Genomic DNA, 14,646 nt, shown 5'->3' on the forward strand with positions numbered 1-14,646 from the left:
GAGGATATTTGGGAATAAAGCAAGGCTCAGAGCTTATGTTTAAAATAAACCTGTGACTTAGAAAGAAGACAACGGTCCCTATGTGCTCAGTTGAGAACTAGTACCTTGCCGATTCAAAGGCACACCTGAAGTATGTTCCTGTACTGTTTGTGACCTAGATGTTTCCCACACTTCATTTATTTTGGTATTCCATTGCACTAGCTATACTACCCTAAGGGTGCGGTCACACCGAACTTTGGTTCTGCCTATGCGGTCGGATTCTGCCAATGCTTTTCTATGGAAACGGAGTGGTTTGTTGCCATTCGTGGATTTCCACAAAAAATTAACGCCCCGTTTCCATTAAAAAGCATTGGAAGAATCATTGGAACTGCACCCGAAGGTAAACTTTGTTTGAAAAGTGAAAGTAAAAAACATCCGTATTTCTTTTGCTCTGGTGAAGGGAATATGCTGAAATGGATTTTCAAAGAGGAGCTTTTTCTCTTGGCAAAATTCCTAAACAAATTAAATAAATGCTTGGAGGAGAAGACAAACCCCTAGAACAATGTAGTGTTTATATGGTGAACTTTGTTTTTGTATGTGATTATGTTGTAATGTACCGGTATGTATGTTATACAGCAGAGGTTCCCAAACCTTTCCATGCCAAGGACCCCCAAATAGCCATAGCCTCTGGTGGGCCCCTCCCATCCTTGTTACGAAATGGCCTTTTTTTTATTGTTGAACAATTTGGACTTTTTCCTTCTTTTTTTTTTTTACAGAAATGACATGGACAAAATAGGGATGCCAGTTACAATAACTCTTGGTTATTATTCTCAATATTTACAGTGGGAACCATATTCTGTTGCGAGTTCAATCACAGCAATACACACTTGAATTTGGCATGAAGGGCTAATACTCAACCTGTGGTCCAGGTCTCACTGGTGGGCCGTGAGGGTATTGCAAGTGGGATCCAAAATAATTGGCAAAACACTACGATTTTAATGATATAACAATAATATTAAAAAGTGGTACCAGTGAATAATCCAAGGTGGAACACAATCGATTGATCATTAAAATAAACATGCTTTGAAAATGCACGTGACACATAGCCTGGCTCCAGCCCCTGAATCACTAGCCACACTTCAGGGGTCTGGTGACGCTGTCGAAGGCGGGGTTTTCTCGGTTGAAAATGTAACCAGTATGATCCAGTATGAACCAATCGCCAAAGAGTCCCACTTTGGCCACGCCCCCATCTCAGAAAACGGGTGCACTGAGGGTGTCATGCTGCGTGACACACCCACCTGACCACAAGTGGTCAGGTGGGGTGGGCACTGGGCCACGAATGCTTTCAATATTTTATCTAGAAAAAGGTTGAGAACCACTGCTGTATCTGAAAACATGTTAAGATTGATGATCAATTAGCAATTTAAATGATCGAAACGACGCAGAACTTTTGAGTGAATGCTGCAGCAATGAGTCGCACTTCCCCTGAGCATCTATCCTGTGCTACTAGCTAAAAAAAAAGAAGTACAGAACATAATGTTCAAAGACAGGCACACATACATACAAAACACACACACTCAAGACATACACGTGCATGCGTGCACGCACACACACAAATACATACCTTCTCATTGATGTCGATGTCACAGGAGTCGATGCTATCTCTGAACAGATCCTCGGTACTGCCGTTGCTACTGCTTAAGTTGCTATTCTGGAGCAGCTGCCTGCTCGCACAAACGTAGACACAAACACACACACACACACACACACAAGCTTAGGGAGAGAGATCTGTGCAGAACAAGGCCAGGTGAGATGCAGCTGGTCCTGCGCGCGTGTGTGCGCGTATGTGTGTCTGTCTGTCTGTGTGTGAGTGTGTATGTGTGTGTGTAAGACAGAGCGTCCTGCACAGACTGCCGCAGGATAGCAGGGAAGTAGGACTGTATGTCCAAGAGCTGAGGCTAGCAGAGGTGTTGGAGCTATAACAGTAAATGTGTGTGCAGACACACACACACACACGTGCGCGTGCACGCACGCACACAGTGTCACTATAGCTACCCTTCTCCATCTAATGGAATGACTTCACAGCAGCAAGCGTCCATTCAATTACCGAGATTACTGATAAAGACAGGAGAGGACAGGAGAGGTGAGGAGAAGAAAGGAGACAAAAGGGGACACATGTGAAGAGAAGAAAAGACACGTCAAAAGGCAAGAGGAGGAGAGAAGGAGCCAAAGGGAAGGAAAGAGAAGAGAGAAACAATAAAGGGCTGGCTGTAGGGAAGAGAAGACAGGAAGGACAGAAGAGTAAAAAAAGAGAACAGAGGGTTGAGCACAGTTAACAAACCCTCATATAGAATTCATAGATCAGGAGTCTGGCAGACCACAATAACTCACCGGGAAGGGGGGGATGGGGGGGGGGGTCTAGGACAAAGACCTACATTGGGTCCACTGTTACTGTGACTACGCAGTAAAATCCTCAGTGTTCATTTAACTCAGAGGGTACAAATACAACCAAAGAGACCATTTGGTTGCATGTGTACACTCTCTGAGTTTCAAATGGATAAATTAACTCCACAGGTTTTACTGTGTACTGCACCAATCTGCAATGCATTCATTTCAACATGCACACGGTTTTAATTTAATTTGCAGATAAGTGGTGCTTATATGGTCGCCAGCTGAGGACCTCTACAACACAATCATAAAGTACTTACTGCCCTTGCAGTCAAGACAAATAGTTCTCCAGTTCCTCTAATTAGCTTTGTTACTGATTAAATAGACTATTCCATACCCGAGGATGCCGGTTCATGACTGGTCATGATGTCACCCTGACAACCAACCAACAACCAATAAACACCGTGGCGTTCAAGTCCATCCAGGTTATGGGACTGCAGCCACGACAACAGATCCCATAGCCCGTGGCAAAGATGCTACTAAACAGCTTAACATTTGGAAAAGTTAAGAATCAGCTTTGTCAATCCCTGCATATGCCAACTGTCAATGTCCATGTCCATGTCCAGATCGATTGAACTTGATCTGTTAATAAACAAATGCAGCACATATGTCTGACTCTGCACACATACTACGCATAACATTGCATTTAAAAAGGTCACACACACACACACACACACACACACACACACACACACACACACACACACACACACACACACACACACACACACACACACACACACACACACACACACACACACACACACACACACACACACACACACACACACACACACACACACACACACACACACACACACACACACACACACACACACACGAAAGTGACGTACCTTCCAAAGGCTGTGCTGGAGATCTTCCTATTGGGGCTACAGCAGAGACAAAAACAAAAGTCTCTGTCAATTTTATCACAGTAACATCACTCAAATTAAGATGCTTTGTGCATTGAACATATTTAACCCATTAAGACCGGGAACGCATCTGTGTGTCATTTTTATATTTCTTTGGCTATTCAAAAATAGCAGATATACAAGCTCATAGTGCGGCCCGCACTATGAGCTTGTATATCTGCTATTTTGGAAAACAAAATTAAATGTGTGCAAATCTTTGAATATAATACATTTTTAACTCAAATCTTTGCTTCTGCATGGGGGACCCTGGAACAAAATATTTTGAGATGGGGGTCCGCAGCCAAATACATATCATTTTGGGGGTCCTTGACATGAAAGATTTGAGAACTACTGATATTATAGCAACATAAGTTTAAAAAAAATCTAAACTGTTAGGATTTAGAAGATATTTGTAGAATCCCCAGAAGCAAAGATTTGAGTTAAAAATGTTCGCTTTAAAAATATATATACAGTATATATTCAATTCATATTCAATATAAGTTTTGCACACATGTTCACGATTTTTCAAAAATAGCAGATCTACAAGCTCATAGCGCGGCACTCGGTGGCGTTCATAGCGCGGCACTCGGTGCGTTCCCGGTTTTAATGGGTTAATACAGGAGACATAGCGGTTAGAGGAGGGAGAAAATAGATATGACGTGACGAAATGTACGTCATATGACAAGGCTACACGGACTGCCTGACGGACATGACAAGTATAATTTGGCCTTGACGCTCTCCTACATTACCTCAATCACAGTTTAGCCACGCCCAAGTGAGTGAGTTTCCCCAGACCTCTATTCAGAGACCTCTATTGGAGGGCTGGCAGAGACTACTGTATAACTAGATGAACTTCAAGGTGCAAAGACATGCTGTCAGACGCAGTAGTGGAAAGTTTACATTTACTCAAGTACTTTTTTTTTCACTTAAATTTTATTAAGTTTTCAAAAACACAAACATATAAAACAAAAAGACAAACAAACAATAGACATCACACATGTTGCCAAACATCATCTTATATAATAATAAAATAAAATAGAAGGAGGGTACAGGTGCTGTTCAATGTTATTAAATGATAGTACATGAAAACTGAAAAAAAAAGTTGTTCAAAAGGTTTTAACTCGTTCAATTCTTACAAACATTTTCATTCATATATTTACTCAAGTACTTAAGTACTTACTGTACTTAAGTCAAATTTTGAGGTACTTTTACTTGTAACTAGTTGAGTATTGCCAATTTTCAGAACTTTAACTTCTACTCCACTACATCTCAGAGGCAAATATTGTACTTTTACTCTACTACAATTACTTGAAAACTTTGGTTACTAGTTACTTTGTAGATTTTGATTATTATTAAAAACATACATTAACCACTTCAGCCCTATATACATTTCGGCCATTTGAAAATAGCCGATCTACAAGCTTGCAACGCATTGTGAGCTTGTAGATCTGCTATTTTCAAAGGATTTGAAAACTTGTGAAATGGGACATTCTGCATAATAAGTACTTTTTAGTTTTGGTACTTTGACTATTTTACTATTTTGATGCCAATACTTTTGTACTTTTATAAAGTAAAAAAATACAGTACTTTTTCCACCACTCAAAAGTCCAAATGAGACAAAAAATACATTAGAGACCCTGGTGGCCCAATCCAGTTGGTGAATAAACCATATAATCACAATTAGGGGTGGGACGATATGGGTATCTCACGATACGATATCTGTGGCGATATTAGGCCCTTGATAACAATAATATCACGATATTCAATATATTGCGATATCACGATATATTGCATGAAATTTCACCAACGATATATCACGATAGTCCTTGTAATCAATTCATAAACACATAAAATAGCACCAATCAGTTCAAAATCATCATTACACAAATACAGAGTCGGAAAAACAAGGTATCACAAACTATCTTTTTCGGCAGTATATCGATTATTTATCGTGGGAGAAAGTATCGCGATAAATCGCGATATCGATATATCGTTCCACCCCTAATCACAATGTTCTGACATGGCAGATCTGTGTTTCATGTCATGATGACCTCTTAGAGCCCTCACATTCCTATCTCTGTCTGTCTATACACTGTCTTGTCATAAATAGAATGGAAATAACTTTCTATTTGTCTCCACTTTCAATTCTTTCTCATATCTGTTTGTCAAGTAAGAGTCAATTAAGAGACTCCAACTGAAGAAAACTAAATAGTTTGCAATGATTAGAAGGAGGCCCAGGTAATCACTATACATTTGACCGTTCTCACCATGAGAAAGAGAGAGAGTGTGTGTGTGTGTGTGTGTGTGTGTGTGTGTGTGTGTGTGTGTGTGTGTGTGTGTGTGCGCGTGTGCGTGTGCGTGTGCGTGTGTGTGTGTGTGTGCAGAACAGCTATGAATGTTCACACAGGGTCAGGATTATGTGTCTAAAAATAGACTCCCTCATACAAAGGTTGATGAGGAAAGCACCGGAAAGATGGCCTATTGTAAAATTCACTTATATAACCACCTGCCTGCGTGTGTGTGTGTGTACAAAATACTGTATGTACTGTAGGTATGTGTGTGTGTGTGTGTGTGTGTGTGTGTGTCTGAGGGGTGGGGTTTGTGAGTTGGTATTAGGGTAGGAACATTACAAGCCCCATTCTGAGCTATATTATTATAAAACGTTACTGTAAAATACTTTAATGGAAAACAGAGCAGTTATCCTTGATCTAACCTCACCCATCCCAATTGAATTACTTGAAATCCTTCTTTATAGCGCACGTGTGTGTGTGTGTGTGTGTGTGTGTGTGTGTGTGTGTGTGTGTGTGTGTGTGTGTGTGTGTGTGTGTGTGTGTGTGTGTGTGTGTGTGTGTGTGTGTGTACGACCGTGCGCGTGTCTACCTGTTGGCTTTGAGGTTCTTGAGACGAGCCTCGAGGTCATTTAAAAGGTTGACCTTTTTGCAGCACTGAGAACAGTAGACATCCATCAGTTCACCGCTGCACAGCTGACGCACCTTACGAGGGGTCTGGCCCGCACTGCAAGGCAAGGCAAGGCGGTTTTATTTGTATAGCACATTTCAACAACAAGGCAATTCAATCTGCTTTACACAGAACATCAAGCAAAGAAAACACAATTATACAGTGCTATTAGGATGGATAAAACACTGTAGAACCACACACCCACGTGTCTGTGCGCGCACACAGAGAAAGAGAGAGTTAGCTAACCATATGCACTCAGAAGAAGATGTCATTTTAGTGTTGCTTATCAGTGCCTGTACCTGTGTATATAGGAGTGTTTTACACATGTAGTATGCGACCTTGGTATTAAAACAGCTCAATTAGTTCAGAATGCAGATGGTGACTGAAACGGTTATAAAATCATATAACTGGTGCCAAGACTTGCTGTATAATGATCTGGCTACCTGCCCAATTACAGTGATAAAACCCGAAACAGGGGTATGGAGTGGTAGAGCAAAGAAAATGACAGAGAGAGAGAGAATGCATTTAAGGGACAATACCACTGTTGTGTTATGTGTAATTTTTCAGGAAATACGATTCTACTGGATTCCACTAATTATAGTACTGTATGAAAATGTATTTGCAGAGACATGAGACTTTAATCAACTACGCGAAATATCATTGCACGGTTATTTTTGGTCAAAGTTATGTTGTCATTGGGTTTTAAGGCATCTGTAATGTTTTAATGACTTTGGACTAGCAAAATAAAAAAATAAGGCCATTAAAAGGAAAATGGTCTATGTAAAAAATGCAGATATTTATTAAAAACATAGCTACAAATGATGTTGGCCTTGTTTTTGTACTTCATAATTTAATGTGTGATGCCCCTTGAGGGCCAGAAAAAAAAGGGGAACAAATGTTTGCATGTACACACCAGTGCAAACCTGTTGTTATTGCAACTATAATTACTCTGTTTATTTCTTTGTGTCACAAGTACTGCACCCTGAAGCAGGCACAAGCTGACACGTGTTGGTGTATTTAAACGTTTTTTGTTTCCAGCTCATTGAATTACTGAATTTACTGAGTTTATTAGGATCCCCATTAGCTGGTGCATAACAACAGCTAATCTTCCTGGGGTCCTTGGTCACAACTCTTCCTCTCTCTTTGGAAAGTCCAGCTAGTTATTGAAATAATTCAACCTATACAAAACTTATTTGAAAAGGAAGATACCACAAGGTAGATGTCCTCAATTTATGTAGAATGATTTGATTGCTTGGCGAGTTTCATCTGTTTTGTATGCTATAGTGATGCCAGTCTATTAGGATAGGAGAGTTAATACCCCAGAACATATAGGCTTGATCATGAGATGAATATGAATGTCTTCCTTGATGTCTTCCTTCAGTGACTCTACTACGCAGTCAGGAGTTTCAGGTTCATCGAGTTATGTGCGTGCGGGTGTCGTGCACCAAATACAGCCAATCAACGAGCTCACAACGCGTGAACGGCTATTTTCGGTGCACGACACCCGCACGCAACTATAACTCAGGCTTAAGCCTCCGATATCACTGAAGCAATTTCAGTTGGTCAAGACATTTCGTGCAACACAGGTCCCCAGCTGTAATGGGGCCGTGGACGTTGTGATTATGTGGTCAAGGCACAACCAGTCATCTATCGGTTTTATTTGACCTCAAGTGTACTGTATGCACAATTTTCTATGGTGTGGTGGAGAGGAAAACATACACAGGTCAGCCCTATGTTCCCTCAGCTTACAATTGGGGTTAGGGCTGAGGGAACATAGACACACGCTCCAATGGGGAACGCGCACACACACACATTTAGACATACACAGATATGCTTCCCCATTCCCTCTCTGTCTCTCTCTCTTTTTCTGATTCTCTCTGTCTCTCTCTCTTTCTGCCTCACACTCTCTCTCTCTCTCTCACCTGGAGGGGACGGAGGAGCCCAGATCGGAATGTCCGTTGGTGCGAGTCTCGTCGTCGGGGCAGGGGCTGCTGGGAATGTAGTCCGGTTCCTCTCCTGCTCCGTAGTCCTCAAACTGCTCCTCATTCAGGGAAGCAGAGGAACGTGTCGACAGGTCGGAGGTCACTGAGATGTTGGTCTGTCCACACCTGAAGGGAAGGAAGCAGAGAAAAACATGAGCATACATTATAGTTTTCATGCATTATGTTGGAAATGGAAAGAGTCATTAGATTAAATATATTGTTTTGTGCTTTTCCTTACAGAATAATGTGTTGATCCCATGTCTGCTAATGCACAATTTGTTTACAGGTCCTCAGAAAGGACAGAAAGCGTGAAACTTCTGAGCTTCATCAATATCAGTGCCGTGTTTGCCCTTATAACCGTCTGATCAATTGTATTGGTAGAAATAAACATAACAATGATAATAATAAAGTGGTAAAGTAGCTGCCCACCACCGCAGAGTCTGGGGGTTTAAATCCACAGCGGTGAAAACCGGCTTTGTCGAGCATCTATACGAGTACAATTGGCCCATGTTTGGGCAGGGAGCGTGATATTTGTCACTTCACATACTCCTACGGGCTGGGGGGAGGCACCTGTCATCGGGGAGTGTTGGGCGGGAGGAGTAGGACAATGATGGCTCTACGTCCTCCCGGTGGGGGCTCCTCACTGGCAGGTGATCCAGTAGGATACAACAGCAGTGTATCCTACTAGCCACAGAAATGTGTGAGGGGAGGAAACGAGGAATCGATTGGCATAACTAAATTAGCGAGAAGAAGGGGTAAAAAGCTCAAATTAAATAAACAATAAACAACAATTGGTAGAAATATCTATCACGAGTATTTCATAATTGGCTGAAATTTGTTCGTAAACGGCGCATATCTTTTGGTCTCTTCGCCAGATTTGATGGCATACAATCATGAGTATTAACTGGCCACAGGCAAACAGGAGAATAGGAGGAGGAAAATGAGAGAACAAAGTGGTAAAGACAGAGAGAAGCAACCCAGAGGTTAAGAAACACAGAACATCACAAAAGAAGTACAGAGACTCCCATTTGTCTCCAGGGAAGAGAAATTCAGCCGTCTACAGTACAGTACCGACAGCGATGAGTGAAGTGAAGTGACATGGAAACCTGACTTCAAAAGCTGCTGCCTTGGGGCTGCTCTGACAGTGCTTAGTTTTTTCTAGAGCAGCGGTTCCCAAACCTTTTAGCTCAAGACTCAAAAGAGACATTTTGCCAGGGACCCAAACTAGTGAAAATAGCAGATCTACAAGAAGTAATAAGTAAAGCCAGTGGAAGTCAGAACTACACTTACTTCACGTCTCCAGAGAAGAAAAGCTCCCCCAGCGCGTCCACCTTGTCCCCGGGTCTGGCCACCCCCTCAGAGGAGTCTGACCCTTGGGTGCTCCCCACCGCACTGTCCCGGTCTGACTCCCTCTCCCTCCCCCTCCCCTCCTCCGCCACCTCCTCCTCTTCTCCGGGGAACAGCTGGCGCCCGGGAGCGGTGTCAGGAACGGCCCGTGTGCACATGATGACCGGACAAGCCTGCGCCTCCTTATCGCGCTATAGGAAGGAGGCAGGGAGAACGAGAGAGAGAGATGAGAAAAAGGTTACATTCTAGTTCATTGGTTCTCAAAGTGGGATCCGGGGACCCCCAGGGGTCCTTCCAGGGGGTCCCCAGCAAAATGTGTTAACATAGCATCACAATAATTTTAACCACTTTAACCTTTTATACTTTGGCTATTCCAAAATAGCAGATATACAAGCACATAGCATGGCACCGAGTGCAGTGCTATGAGCTTGTAGATCTGCTATTTTTTTTAAATCTTGAAGATTCGTGTATATATATATATTCAAAGATTTGCACACATTTTCCACAATTTAAACAAAAATAGCAGATCTACAAGCTCATAGTGTAGCACTCGGTGCCGCACTATGAGCTTGAGATTTTTTTTATAGCCAAAGAAATCTTAAAATGACACAGATGCGTTCCCGGTCTAAATGGATTTAAATGAACCCTGAGGATTTTACAGTGTACGTGCTTTTACCGTTGAGAATAGCAATTACTGAGATCTTACATGTGTGAATCACACTGCCTCTTTGCCTTACACTCACTGTTACAGAGTGAAAACCTTGTGACTCACATTCTGAAGTTTAGGTTCCCCCCCCCCCCCCCGTTTGCACAGAATTTCATGGGCTTATAGCAAGTTATGTAACACAATGACACCCTTTCAAGACTCTAAAAAACAGATACTGTTTTTTGGGGGTTTACCTACATAATCCCTCTACATCATCTAAACGTGGTTAGCAAACAACTGTTAATTACAGCTAAAACACAGACAAATATTGCACTGAATCAAAGTAGATGCAGTGGAATGTAGCACTTGGAATTGTAGGCATTACATTTAGTTCACATCAATGTAAAGATGTCAATTGTATTTAAGGGGGTAAAACCTTTGTGTGGGAATGTTCTTAAGGGTGTCTGGAAGGGGGGGGGGGACAAAGGGGTGAAAGGTCATGTGGTTAAAGGTCATACGTCACTCTCTCCATTAATTTTCACTCGTGGAGGGCTCTAATCTGGTCTAATCTAAAGAGAACGTGACTGAAAAATAGCATGACGTAAGGAAGGAGTGAGAGAGGTGAAGGAGAGGAGGGGTAAAGGGAGGGAGAGAGGTGAAAAGGGGGATAGAGAAAGAGGAAGGTAGGAAAGGGAAGGAAGGAGGCAGGGAGGAATGAAGGAGTGTAAAATTACAAAGATCACTGAAGGAGGAAGAGGGAGAAGGGGGATGAGATAGGGGATGACATAAAAAATTAAGAGAGAGGAGAACTTAAAGGTGACTCTCCAGTCTCCACCAAACAGACTACTTCAGACTATACTTCAGACTACAACAGGCTGCCTGCCAGTGTTGCCAGGTCTGCTTATTATAAGCGACTTTGGGCTTGTTTCCTTGTAAAGTCGCTTGTAAATATTCATAGTTGCTGGTTGCTTGTTTGGGCTTGTTTCTGAAGTGTATTTGCTTATTTGGGCTGGCTTTCAAGATTCAAGAATTAACTATGGTAGTGTAACAAGATGGGGTCTATAAATGGTGTGGATTTCTGACTTTATGTTGATCATCTATGATGTACAGTATATACACATATATGTCAAGGCTTCAGACCCGATCCAACCCCCTTTGACTTCTATTCTGATTGTATTATGAAATTAAAGTTAAATAGAAAAAAACTAAACATATGCATGGAGGTACTTCCTTGGCCTACTGGCAGTGTGCACAAGATATGTGGTGCTGATCAGTCCAGTGGTTTGCGAGGTTAGCCCTGGAAACACAGACACATACAGACAGACCCTCTTCTAGACAGCAGACAGAGCCACACTGTAAGGATTGACCCGTAGGAGTCTTAAATTAAATTAACACTCCAGACTACAGACACAGAGACATTTGTAGCATGTTTGCTGCTTGTGTACCTGTATGAGTGACAGTGACTCATTGATTTCATTCATGAGACAGACCCTCTTCTATGCGGCGAGCCACACCATAATAAAAATCCATAAGGGCCTCAAGTTAAATAATTACTCCCAGGTTGTTCAATGTGTAGGAAGGGTCAAAACAAAGCAGAGAAGCAATTTCCCCCGGGGATCAAAGTATAAGTAACTTAAGTAAGAGGGTATTAGACAGTAGTCTAACAATAAATGTTTGAGCAATAAACTGTGTACAAATACACAAACAAAACAGGGTTCAAACTCCATCCTCATACAGTATGCCTGTCCGTGTTTCTCAATTTCTATACTGGATAAACAACTAGTGTTCTACCTCCCACTGAAGAAAACACACACACACACACACACACACACACACTTTTAATAATTACCCTTTCAACACACTGAGGCCCAGTGTTACTAAGAACAAGCCAACATGGGGTCTGGGGCATAGAGCCAAAGAGAACAAATCCGAGCAGAAAGGTCTGTTTAGCATTCCACAGACCAGGACAGGGGGTCTCCTTACCTCCGTGAGCCCTACAAAATGACAGTCAAAAACAGCCGTTTCCCCTCTCTACTAGAGCCCGACCCATATATCGGTATATAGTAAGAGAACATGACATTGAAAGTAACAGCAAAAACCACTCAAGATGGCGCCACCTGTCCATTAAACTCTATTGAACGGTTCCTCAAGCTACATACATAGGCCAATATTATATCGGCCATTTTTTATTCTAAAAAAAAGAATCTGCACGCAACACGTTGCTGTGAGCTTGCAGACCGGCCATTTTTTTAATAGGGCTTAAGTGTTGAAATAAAATAATTGCTAGTTAAACGCAAAGTTTTGCTAATTAATTAGAAAAAGTTGCACTTTTTGACAAAACATCAGTCAAAAATGATAGTCGGTGGGCTAGGACTCACTAAATTTGGGATCGGCATCATCGGACTCAAAATTCTGGCAAGGGTCAGGCTCTCTACTCTCTACTCCAGCTCCATGTCCACCAGAAATGAGCTAGATAACAACATTAGCATGGTGGATAAAATATCTCATGGCACGGGGAGATCCGGGGATTTTCCCTTGCTTAATATGCTAGAACAGTTGTCGCTGTGTGCGACGCAGTGCGTGCCTCTGCCATGTTTGCCCCATATGAATGCTCCAATGTCACACTGTAGGACACATGATGTACATACACCATCATTAAGGCCCTGAATTAATAAAGCTTGGTTAAGAGGTCTGTTAAGGGCAAAGAGACAGTTGGCAGAAGAATGGTGGTATCCCCAAGCTCTTGTGTGTGTGTGTGTGTGTGTGCGTGCGTGTGTGAGTGAGGGTGTGCGTGTGTGTGTGTGAGGGAGTGTGTGTGTGTGTGTGTGGTTTTGGAATTAGTTCATTTGGATCACTGCCAGTCACTCCTGAGCTGCTCTGACAAGAGAGGGAACAGAGTGATGATTGAGGGTGTGTGTGTGTGTGTGTGTGTGTGTGTGTGTGTGTGTGTGTGTGTGTGTGTGTGTGTGTGTGTGTGTGTGTGTGTGTGTGGGGTACACGCATGTGTGAGTATGTGTGTAGTCGCTCGAACCACCAGGTCCTGGATGACTGGGAGCTACAACTGCCACAACACCGTTTTGTGTTGATGACTTCTGGGCTAGACCACAAACACAGATGGTGAACGTAGGAAGTTTAAGTGCAGTCTTTTATCTTTATGGGTTTGTGTCAATTATCACAATAAGTCCCAAACTGTGTATATTTGTTTTTATATGCTAAAAAATAAATAAAAACATACTTCCTTCCTCCAGTGTGTTTGCTGACTGTGATCTCCCATATTGGTACATTCCATTTGACTTGTAAATAGACTTAGAAGGGCGGCAGTGGCTCAAGAGCCTGCCATGGAATCGGAAGGTTTGATCCCTGGCTCTATTTGGCTGCATGTCAAAGTGTCTTTGAGCAAGACACTGAACCCCTAACCACTCCAGATATAAGTAGGTTGGAGCCTTTACATGTTTGCCTCCACCATTGGTTGAGTAAATGGGTGAATGTAACACACATTGTAAAAGCGCTCTGGATAAAGGCGTGACATAAATGCACCATTTACCTTTTTTCCTTTTGTATAAAGCTCAACTGGTTTTCATTTCTGAACTGCCCATAAGCTGCCACAAAATGACATTTTGGCAGAAAGGCGGTGCTAGAGCATCCCAAACAGTGGGTCGGGACCCATTTGTGGGTCACAGGTTCATTTTTACGGGTCGTGAGTAAATATCCCCTTAAAGTTTTTCATTTCCTTTTTTTTTTTTAATGATTAAAATCTTATTTTTTTTCATGAATTTAAATTAAAATTGTCATTTTTCTAAATAATTTCATAAATAAATTCCAAAAATCAAAGAAATTCTCTAAATTCAAAAACAAATGTTTAAGACGTAGTGAAAATAGCCGAGCTACAAGCTCGCAACGCGTTGTGAGCTTGCAGATCTGCTATTTTGATCCCTGGTTCTGGACATCGCATAGTCATATACAGTACATGTGAAAGGACCGCAACAAGCCGCTGGCTTTATTGCGTTGTATGATATAAGCATAATACGATTATAATTATATACATTGGAATATATTGTGCACACTTCATCTGTCTCAAAAGCTAAGCATAGTTAATTTGTCTCCGTGCATGGCCTGAATACAGGGACTGCTATAAATTAAAATTACTGTGACGACAAAGATGATTATGTTTAAAATATGTATTTATTTATGTGGACTGAATATGAATTATGATGTAATTCAGAAATACCTCAACGCCGCGAGTAGGCGGGGTGCGAGAACGGGAACTGTACATGCAAAAAGAGGGACGCATGACAGACGGACAAAGCCACCTTTAGAGCCCGATTTTAGTGGGTAACAAAATCCATTTAGAGTCTTACAACCATAAGAAGTGATG

General features: G+C 41.9%; 1 protein-coding gene across 2 annotated transcripts in view; it reads right to left on the reverse strand.

Moving 5' to 3' along the window:
- Positions 1-14,646, reverse strand: part of rab11fip4b (RAB11 family interacting protein 4 (class II) b) — a 41,333-nt gene that overhangs the window by 11,827 nt on the left and 14,860 nt on the right. For both annotated transcript variants that reach the window (XM_080451676.1, XM_080451675.1), the window contains exons 2-6: positions 9,569-9,816; positions 8,219-8,404; positions 6,219-6,353; positions 3,282-3,317; positions 1,604-1,703 (exon numbers count right to left, since the gene is read on the reverse strand). In XM_080451676.1, the coding sequence (XP_080307802.1) occupies positions 1,604-1,703; positions 3,282-3,317; positions 6,219-6,353; positions 8,219-8,404; positions 9,569-9,816 (705 nt within the window). The remainder of the gene's footprint in view (positions 1-1,603; positions 1,704-3,281; positions 3,318-6,218; positions 6,354-8,218; positions 8,405-9,568; positions 9,817-14,646) is intronic.

The sequence above is a fragment of the Gymnoscopelus braueri genome, assembly GCF_963280865.1.
Source record: "Gymnoscopelus braueri genome assembly, chromosome: 2".
NCBI classification, from domain to species: Eukaryota; Metazoa; Chordata; class Actinopteri; order Myctophiformes; family Myctophidae; genus Gymnoscopelus; species Gymnoscopelus braueri.